This window comes from Neofelis nebulosa, chromosome 12, assembly GCF_028018385.1.
Source record: "Neofelis nebulosa isolate mNeoNeb1 chromosome 12, mNeoNeb1.pri, whole genome shotgun sequence".
Taxonomy (NCBI): Eukaryota; Metazoa; Chordata; class Mammalia; order Carnivora; family Felidae; genus Neofelis; species Neofelis nebulosa.
Genome location: NC_080793.1, coordinates 81,207,923 through 81,218,715, shown reverse-complemented (window position 1 = coordinate 81,218,715; position 10,793 = coordinate 81,207,923). Strand labels below are relative to the sequence as shown.

Here is a 10,793-nt window from a genome sequence, read left to right as displayed (position 1 = left end):
TAGGATATAGAACTGGTAAATTTAAGTTAGAAGTCTGGAAAAGTGTATAGATGATAAACCAACTTATTAAAGTTCTTGATCTGCTTTATGTACTCAAGTACGTATTACCTGGCAGGATTTAGGTACTCTGCTGACCATTTCCCCAGGATTAGTGTTATCATCCAGATTGTACCACATTGGTATGCACCAAGCCAAATATCAAACTTAATTATCTGAGGCTACAGGTTAAAATTTTTTAGAGGGGTCATTACAGATGAACGGGGTTGAAGTTTTCATTATATCAGAAATCTTAAGGGATTACATCAATCAGTTCCATCTCTTCATTTCTAGTGAGGAAACTTCTAGTGGTTCAAAGAAGTAACTTGGCAAGGGCACAGATCCAATTGGTATCAGTTGAGAAGAGAACCCAGATCTGATTGTCAATTCTTCTACAGGATACTGTCTTCTGGATATCACAGAGTGGGCAATACTGAGAAGGTAGGAGAAATAGAAATGGAATATAAAATCTTTAATTAAAGGGGACATTCCATGGTCCATCTAGTTCAGCTTCACATGTAAATCTGGAATTTCTTCTGCAGCACTGTGACAGACGTCATTCGGCTTCTGCTCTGTTCCTTTGGGAAGATCCTCATTGACCTTAGGAGGCAATCCCTTTCCCTCATGGACAAACGACCATACAGTTCTTTCTTATGCTGAGCTCTAACCTGCCATTTTGCAATTTTTACCTAGTTCTACTCTTGAGTCAAAAAGAATCAATTATACATGTCTCTCAAATACTTGAACATAGCTATCATTCCTTAGTTACATGGTTTGTGCTTTAGTTTGTGGGACTCTTTCCAACTTGGTAAGACATTCCAGAATTTGCACTAGTTTGTGAATATCCTTTCACTGGATCCTGAAATGAAATTAGTATTTACAGATGTGGCCTGACTGGCATTTTGTATGAGATTATCTTCCCATGATGGATTTTTCAGCATCCTAAGATTACAGCCAATTATAACCGGCTCACATGCTATTTCTGGCAAACTAAAAATATCCAGGTTTTTTTTTTTCATCTATAAACTCCTGACAAATCCAATTTCATAATCCTATCAATGGCTTTCTATTGTGTCTAGGGTAATGATCAGGGCCCAGGATACCATGTATGATTGTGCCTCTAATCTGCCAGCCTCATCATTATGCCATCCATTCCCCTTGCCCTCTGGGCAGTCTTTTTACATTTTAAATGCACTATCCTTTCTTTAGGCTTCCATATACTGTTCCCTTCAGGCAGCAAGGATTTCCCTTGGCCACCATGTTTAGTCATTTCTTAGTCATCCTTAAAGCTCAGATCAAAGATCACTTCTTTGTCAAATTCTTCCTTGCCCTTCCCACCATGTTCCCCTCCCAAGAGTACCTTTTACCTATTATATATAAGCTACAAATATCCTTCAGCCCTTATCCAAATAGCAATACTTGTGCAATAAGGTGTCTGTGTCCTTGGTTACATACACCATGAAGTCTATGAGGACATGGTTGACTTCCATCTTTATCTGGCACAGGGTTCTACATGACTGAATAAACAGTTGTTGAATGAATGAATACTGAATTGGTATGATCAATATTTTAAATTTAACAGGTAATCAAAGAAAACACTTAGCTACACTCTGGTGTCTATGTTGTACAAAAATAGGAATTGTACAGGCTCCATAACAATCTTGAGAAGCAAAAAATTCTCTCCAAAAAAAGAAGTGATGATAAAATTTAGAAAACTACAGGATGAATGGTAATTTTTTCCCGACTTGATGGTAAGGGATGGGAAACATGGAAGAAGGCAAACAGGCACAGCTGGGTGGTATATTTGTTGTTTTACTGTTAATTTGACACATCTGAACCAAAGCATTCACAATACTTGATATACTTTGAAGAGAATCATATACTATAGTCTTAGACATAACCACAGAACAAGCAGAACAATTAAAACTACATAAGGCCTTAAAATATATCCACAGTGTGTATTATTTCAATATTCATTCATTTACAAATTAGACTACATACCATTAATTTAATTTTTATTTTTCTTTCATTGTTTTATTCAGGCAGGATTCATTCAAGGAAAGGCAACTTAGTTTTTGTGTGTGAGCTTTGTTTTTTACTACATTGGTTAATATAAAAGTTATGAATTAAATGTTCTCTTATCTCCTGTATCAGGAGTGAATCCATGAAATTCTCAGATAGTAATCTAAAACAACAGGTCCTATTAAAAATAGCCAAAGTGAAAAATGACCAAATAGCCAGCCTGTTTGTGGTCTTGAAGAACATCTAACGAACGGACTCTCAGGTTTTCTTATAATGGAGAGTACAGCAATTCTATGAGATTAGTCAAAATTTAAAACAACATTGCATACAAAATCATTCTTGAAGCTCTAAATGCCTTTTAAAAAACAAAAATGAGAATTTTAAGTAGTTGCCTCATAGTACCAAACCTATAAATCAGAACTAGTTAAAATTCAGTGCTATCATGACTTCTCATTTACAAGGTAACTAGTTGGTAAATTAATAGATGGCATAAAAATTAAGCCTTACATCATTTGTTTTTTAAGGAGAAAATGTATGATAACCAGAGAATACAGAAAATTCAATGTATTTTACAATAAAATAAGTGTTTAAACCTTTATCCCTGTACAACAGGGCTTAGGTCATCTCTAGTGAACTTGCACATTTTCATACAGTTTATTCTATTATGAGTACTTGAATTGTTTTAGATATACAGCTTTTTATTGAAAGAATATTACATTTGTATACCTGGATAAGATTTAGTACATTGAGATGTTTTAAAAATATTTATAAATCTGTTTCTGATATGCAAAAGCATTTGGCAATACTTTTACAGCATTTGATTTTATAGAATTAAAATTTCATACAGTACTCATTTTGATGTTTAAAAAAAAATTCACAGAAAAAATATAAATTACACAGCTTGACTGCATGATACTGTTATTTCCAGTTTCTAGTTCTGGTAATTAAAACCTTCATTAAGTCTGTTAACAAATCATTACCTGTACAATTATGAAGGCAACTGACATGATTTGCAAACAAAACCTTCAGGTTTTATGTTATTTACCAAAGAGTGCAGTTCAGCAGGGAAAGAAAACCCAGTATGCAAATTTACAGAATATTTTACAAATTTACCAGTTCCTGTGACACAAACTGTTTCAACCTTTCGAGGTACTGTCCATAAAGTTCCACATCATTGTGACCTGCCCCTTCAACCCACAGAGGCTCCACAGGTCTTTGGCAACGCTCGAACAATGCGAGGCCATGTGAAAAGTCAATGACTTCATCTTCAGTCCCATGAATTATTAATACTGGGGAGGTTATCTTAGAGATTTTGTCAATGCTGTAAGAGAAGAGAAGGCAGAAGGAAGTCAACGAATTATCTATGAAAAGAAACGTAAAACAAATTCTCTTGTGCCATACCGAATACCAAAATAGTCTTTGAATCAAAACAGAAGAAACAGATGCCTCTTGGATTTCAAATAAGATTTAGAAGTCACTTTACATACTCCTTTTCTTAAGATTATCTGAGGAAGCTAACTTTAGGCACTTCTGTTTCAGGGGAATCATTCAATAGTTACTGTTAGCCTCCTGTACCTTTCTACAATATTGAGCACAAAGAAAACTTAGTTTGGAAGAAGAGGAAACTAAGGACCATTGAAACATATGCTAACTTTATACCTCCCTGCACTCGTATTTTTTTCTGCCTCTTAATCTACTAAAATGACAACAAAATGTTTTTTTGTCTTGTAGCATCAACTCCCTGAAATAGGGAGAATATAAAAAAAATACATAATTTTGGAGCTGGGTAACAAATTAAAAGTATAAGAGAAAACCAATTTTAAGAGGATAGAAGATAAAGTGAAGACACAACCCAATTTATACCACTGCATACACCCGAAGGTCAGAAATTGATACGGGGATGAAGGCAGGTGATGGGAGTCTACAGATCTGTTCAAAGTTTGTTTAGCTCAGAGGCTGACTCGGGGCTCGATCCTTTGAACTGAGAGATCCTGACCTCAGCCGAAATTAAGAGTCGGACGCTTCACCGACTTGACCCACTAAGGTGTACCCAGAGGGGACTTTTAGAAAGAATCTTTGTTGAAGACGACATCCACTTTAAGAGGAAAGATACAGAAAATAGTGACATGGGGTGGGATCCCCAACTAACTGATATGAACAGATCCCTGTATAGTTAAGCTCAGTCAACAAGCCTTTGTCACCTGCTTCAGGTCCACTCTTTAGTTCCTCTCTTACACATGAACAGACAACGAAGAATTATCAGATATCAGAGAACATTTTAAATATCAGAGATCAAAGCAATTTTAAAAAGGCAACATTGAGACATAAGCTACACAAAGAACTCTTACAAACAAATTTTAAAACTTAAAATTATGACCTTTTTCAGACAGTTTGCAGTTAAGTGCTGCTTTGTTGGTGTAGCAGAAATTCAAGAGGGAGCTGGACAGAGAATATAAGCTGGCAACAGCATTACCCCAAATACTCCCTACCATTCCTACTGTTCAGTTAGAAGCAATATAATGCACATACCTTCCAAAAGACTATTCTCTAAAACAAAAACCCTGAATTAATGTAAAAACAAAACCCTCTCACAGCTTGCTCTGGTGATAAGATCTTATGCTCCCATCATTAGCTTCCCTACAAAAATGACCCCTTACTGGCTAATGATGAAAAAATTTGCTTTTGAAATGACCTTCGTTGTTTTTATGAAGAAGCAAGTGAGGACTCTGGCCTTGGGCCCATCTATCATTCACAAAAAAATTCTTTGTATAGCTGCCAGTTGGGGAAAAGAAGCGAGACTGAAATTTGCCAGCTTCTCACTTCTTGCCTTTGCCCTCTGAGAAAAAAGGGCCATCCATTTTTTCCCAATTATGAAGAGGAGCTGGAGGAATTTCCATTTATCTTGTCTTGAGAAGCAGAAGTAGTTCTTTCAAATTTGTATAATACTGTGTGTTTGCAGACTATGCAGTGGCAACACGTTTTTAAAAAAATTGTTTTAGTGTTTATTTTTGAAAAAGACAATGCGAGCAGCGGAGGGGCAGAGTGAGAGGCTGACACAGAATCCGAAGCAGGCTCCAGGCTCCGAGCTGGCAGCACAGAGCCCGACGCGGGGCTCGAACTCAAACTGTGAGATCATGACCTGAGTTGTAGTCCATGCTTAACTGACTGAGCCACCCAGGTGCCCCAATACTTTTTTTTTCTCATGTTTTTATTTTATTTTTGAGAGAGTGAGAGAAAGACAGCAAGCTGAGGAGGGGCAGAGAGAGAGGGAGACAAGAGGATCTGAAGCAGGATTCGTGCTGTCAATGCAGAGCCCAATGTGGGACTCGAACTCAGGGTGAGATCATGACCTGAGCCAACTGGACGCTTAACTGACAGAGCCACCCAGGTGCCTCTAGGATGGCAATACTTTATTCTTAAGACTCAACTTGTTTGCAATTCACTTCTTTTGTAAATCAGCTATCCTTAATTAGACATCATTCACTAATTTTTATGCACACGTGTCTCATTTCTCCTCTACACTTCCACTCTTCCAGTATCATGTCTCACTGAATTGTATCATCCACTAGCAGCTCAAGTCAGAACCTTAGGAATCAAATTCAAGTTCTCTTGTTTTGCATCCTACATTCACTGTGACATGCAGTTCTGTCAATTTTATTTCTCAAATTCATCCCCTTATCTCTAATACTATTGGTGCCACTCTCTGGGGTGTGAGGCCCTTAGTACTTTTCACCAGGGTTACAACTGCTCAAACATTACACCCTCCTGACTGGTCTCCTGCCACCATCCTCTTCAAAAACTAGTTTTTCACAATTTCTATAGTATGTGTAAAATAGAAGCTCATGGCTGAATGAATCATATTATGGATTCCTAAGTGATGAAAAAAATTCCCGCAAGATTTCTTTGAATTAATTTGGAATATCGATACTTACTTTGGGAATGCATCAAAACAGTAGGTCTTCTTGGTATCAGGAAAAGCGACTCGCATTCCCGAGGTCAAAGGAGAATGAAGAATAACAGCAGCACTCTCATACCGAGCAGCGAGATCCACAGATGGTACTGTCCCTATACTTTGGCCATATATAATCACATTTTCAGGGCGAATGCCATATCTACAAAGTTCAGGAGTTAAAAAAAAAAAAATAAAGTGGAGAGTTGGACTGGTATGAAATATTCAATCATTTTCTAGGGACTTAATCTTATAATAGAATGACTCAGAATGAGACCACGTCAACAAATTTATATTTAAAATATACATTTTCTTAGCCATCATTATCATATTTAATGCTATAATAATATCTGTATTCTTAGCATTTTTCATCTGTTTCATCTTTTAGAAAAATAATGGCTGAGGTCTTTTAAAATTTTAAACCTAAAGGAATTCATTATATCATTTATGCAATTCAATGTGGCGTATTTTTTACTAAATGCTGAACATATTGTATCATTGATATTTTAATGGGTTGACACTTCATAGACATTTACCATCTATCTTCCATTCAAAGTAACAAAAAGTTCTTTGTCTAGATATTAAAAGTGGCTCATTTTATTTTCTGAAGCCAGTCACAGTGATGAAAATCTTGACATACAGTTACTGTATGTTATGAATAAAAAATATGTATCATTTTAGCCAAAAGCAAATTACTATTTTTCCTGAAATTTGCCTTTATTTGCTCATAGAAATGGACTAATGATTGGAAAGATAAACAGATGAATGAGAATTCCAAATGCCTTATGATTCAGTTAATTATGAATAGACTTCATGCTAAAACCTCAAGAGAACTGCCTTACCCCCTTTAAAAATGCTACAGATTTAAATGTATCAACTCACTGATTCAATATCAGGTATATACTATGCTTCAAGCACTGTTTACTGCCTATAGTACAATTGTCCCAACTGTAAAGTACTCCAAGCAGAGTGGAGGTGCTACGGGAGCTAATAAATACAGAATTAAGGGTTAGAGTGAGATCAAACATGCCCTTCCACTCTAGAAATCTGAAAGAAGTCACTTCTGGATGGGAAGGGCCACTTGCACAACAGCCTCTGGTCTTCTGAAAAGGTAATGGGAGCTTTTCAAGTATCTGAACACAAAAAAAATAGCAAGACAAACCCTACGTGCTTCCTCTGGCCCTTTCCAGGGGCGCAAGACTCTGAACCATCCAGGTAATAATGACCATCCATAATTTCTTCCAATCAGTCCTATGTAAGCATTTGGATATGTCCCAGAGGTTGGACATATCTACTCCAGACTGACTCCAAATGTAAATAAACTCAGAATACCCTTTTCTTTAACAAGACCTAGCTGCACATATTTCAAACAGTGAAGAAATTTTATGAAAATGAACATTTGCAGCACAGCATTAACTCTTGAGGCTGTAAGGCTGCCGTTAGCTGAATCGCAGCACTGTTGGTGGCAACTATGGATTTTAGACTAATGCTAGCAATGGCAAGGCTCCAGAGTAGAAGCAGCTGCCAGTTTAGCACAGAATTCAAAGCAATAACAGAATTTCAGAACAGTACAAGTTAGAAAGGACTTCAGAGACCATTTAATCTAGTTCAGCTGCTTCCTGAGCAGATGTTCAAAGTCAGAGTAAGTCAGAGGCAGATCTATAATTAGAACCCAGGTACCCTGACTCCCAGTCCAGCGCCTTTTCCATTATAGCACGCAGATAATGAATTCAAAGACTATTGGACTATTTAGAAAGGTATCTATTCTGCTCTTCTTCCTCATTCATCAAGTATGCATGATCATTAAGTATGTTTAAAATTGTTTTTTAACATTTACTCATTTCTGAGACGGAAAGTGAGCGGGGGAGGGGCAGAGAGGAAGATACACAATCTGAAGCAGGCTCTAGGCTTAGCCGTCAGTACAGAGCCCGACGCGGGGGCTCGAACCCACAAGCTGTGAGACCATGACCTGAGCTGAAGCCGGATGCTCTGCCAACTGAACCACCCAGGCGCTTCAATCATTAAGTATGTTTAAAAAGATTAATTAATCAAGACTAGAAATCATTTCATAAATATTTCTTCAAATTGATATCAGACAAGATGCAAAATAAAAGTTAACCACTTACAAGAGCGGATTTTTTTTTTTTAACATAGGCAGAGAACACTCTATTGGATTCTAGTGTGTTTTGGTTGAATAAGTTATCTTTTCATGTTTTTGAGAAGCACTAACAATAAAGGCTATCTGCTTTAACTTAACATCCTTAAAAATTGTACTAATCCACTGAAGTTGTACTTTAAAAGAGTTATATCTCAATAAATCTGTTATTAAAAATATCTATTATCATACTTTCCTGACAGGTATTATACTCCATTCAATTGGCTGGGTCTGGAAAGTGTGCACTCATTTATTTTGGTTTGTAGGACTGAGACGATTTTGACTTTGGTCATTTAAGGCAGTTTTTAAGTTTATAAATTTTTATCATTCCCTGCCCCCTCCCCAACTATTTATTTCTTATACTACTTATCTATTTTTTCCTACTTGTCAAGTATGTTTTCATATAATTGCAAATGATTTAAGAATCCCCTTTATATGGACCTCAGAGACTATAGTTTTATTATATCTTAGAGTAAATGTTTCTTTTTTTAAAAAAAATGAAATATTTTGCAAAAGCGAGCGAGCATGAGCGAGTAACGGAGGGGCAGAGAAAGAGGGAGAGAGAAAATCCTCAAGCAAGTTCTGTGCCATGAGGACAGAGCCTGATATGGGGCTCGAACTCACAAACCATGAAATCATGACCTGAGCCAAAACCAAGAGTTGGATGCTTAACCCATTGAGACCCCCAGGTGTCCCAAGGAATAAATGTTTCTAAAGGTATTTTCTAACAAAGGTTATGCCTGCTAACAAAATTGAGGTTCTAATCGAAACCATTAATATTTAAACATTAAATTAGAAATGGTAAATTTTCTTTAAGTCCTTTAGCTTTAGTCTAAAATACTTTGGGGAAGTCAGGCAGCTTTTCAGGAGGTAATATGAAGAATAACTTGAGCTCAGGTATCTTTATTTATTGTACATGAACCATTTGATTAAAAAAAAACACCTGAAGTCTACAAAACTGCAATGTATTTCATGAAAAATTTCTAAGTATCTTGGTGATTAGGAAAGATTAAAGCAATTTCTAGTTCCCAAAAATGTATTGTTATAACCAAGGAATAACTGACATGATAAGAAAATCTGCTTAAATGATTTATCATAACATTACCTTTTTTTTTTTAGCTTAAGATCATCTTTCCAAATTTTATTAGTCCAGAATGTAAAGTAAAAAATCTCACTTTTACAGAATGAATACTTTAAAAATAGTTCCAATAAGATATCTTTGAGTTACATTGTCTAAGAGATTGTTATAGAAAATAACGCAAACTCAGGACTCAGGCTTACAATTCACCAAAACAATCCAGTCTCTTATACTCTTAAGTAAATGATTAGCTAATCGCTGTTTATTCAAATCAACATTTTTTCTTTATTTTAGAGAGAGAAAGTGCAAGCAGGGAAGAAGGGCAGAGGGAGAGAGAGAATCTTAAGCAGGCTCTACATTCAGCACATAGCCTGATGTGAGGCTTGACCCACAACCCTGGGATTGTGACTTCAGTTGAAATCCAGAGTCAGACGCTCAACTGACTGAGCCACCCAGGTTACTCTGAATAAAGATTTTTATATCACACTCTAGTAAGTTTATAAAACCAAAACTTGTCATTGGCTTAAATTTTAAAGAAAATCACCCACGGGCACTAACAGACACAAATTAGATCTGTGTAAAAACTTTATGCTGTTTGTAAAAAAAAATTTTTTTTTTTAATCTTTTTTCAACGTTTTTTATTTATTTTTGGGACAGAGAGAGACAGAGCATGAACGGGGGAGGGGCAGAGAGAGAGGGAGACACAGAATCGGAAACAGGCTCCAGGCTCCGAGCCATCGGCCCAGCGCCTGACGCGGGGCTCGAACTCACGGACCGCGAGATCGTGACCTGGCTGAAGTCGGACGCTTAACCGACTGCGCCACCCAGGCGCCCCTGTTTGTAAAAATTTTTAATTACATTCTAAGAGCTTAACTCTCCACAGGTATATTTTGGTACATATAATCTCTATTTACTACTTCAGAACATGTTATGTTATAAAAACTACTTTTATTCTTTTTTTATATAAAGCAATTTCAATTAAACATCATAATAAATGTGGAAAATACTCCCAATCACCATTTACCTTGTCCTAAGAGCAAGCCAAGCAGCTTCTATATCTGCATAGAGGTTCTTCTCCGTTGGTTTCCCAGAACTTGCGCCATATCCAGAATAATCATATGAGAATATATTACAATTAATCCGTGATCCCAGTCCTATGTAAAAGCTGCTCATCTGACCAAGATCAACAGCATTTCCATGTGAGAAGAGTAAAGTGTACTTGGCATTGGGTGAACAGCGCACAAACATGCAGGCAATTCTGTTGCCTTTACTGGTTCTAGTCATGAAACACTCAATAGCATCTTTTTCCCTAGAAGAGTACTGCCAGTCTGCTCGTTCTGATAGGTGTAAAGTCCAGCGGCTTCCACTTTCATCACACATCAGTGTATATGTTGGATCAGGTGGCAAAAATGCTAATTTTGAAGCAATTTTCCCAGGGCAAGGTGGACAGCAGAAGAGGCAACATAACTCACTGAATGAAAGATTATTCATCTTCTGAAAAAGAAAAGGAGACAGTAAATGTTTTAATTACTAAATATGGATTCTGCATTTTC

General features: G+C 36.7%; 1 protein-coding gene across 3 annotated transcripts in view; it reads right to left on the bottom strand.

The window, feature by feature from the left end:
* Positions 1-1,830: 1,830 nt before the first annotated feature.
* Positions 1,831-10,793, bottom strand: part of ABHD17B (abhydrolase domain containing 17B, depalmitoylase) — a 55,725-nt gene continuing 46,762 nt past the window's right edge. For all 3 annotated transcript variants that reach the window (XM_058695698.1, XM_058695699.1, XM_058695700.1), the window contains 3 exons: positions 10,265-10,734; positions 5,991-6,170; positions 1,831-3,379 (listed from right to left, as the gene is read on the bottom strand). In XM_058695698.1, coding sequence (XP_058551681.1) covers positions 3,160-3,379; positions 5,991-6,170; positions 10,265-10,734 — 870 coding nt within the window. In that variant the 3' untranslated portion in view covers positions 1,831-3,159. The remainder of the gene's footprint in view (positions 3,380-5,990; positions 6,171-10,264; positions 10,735-10,793) is intronic.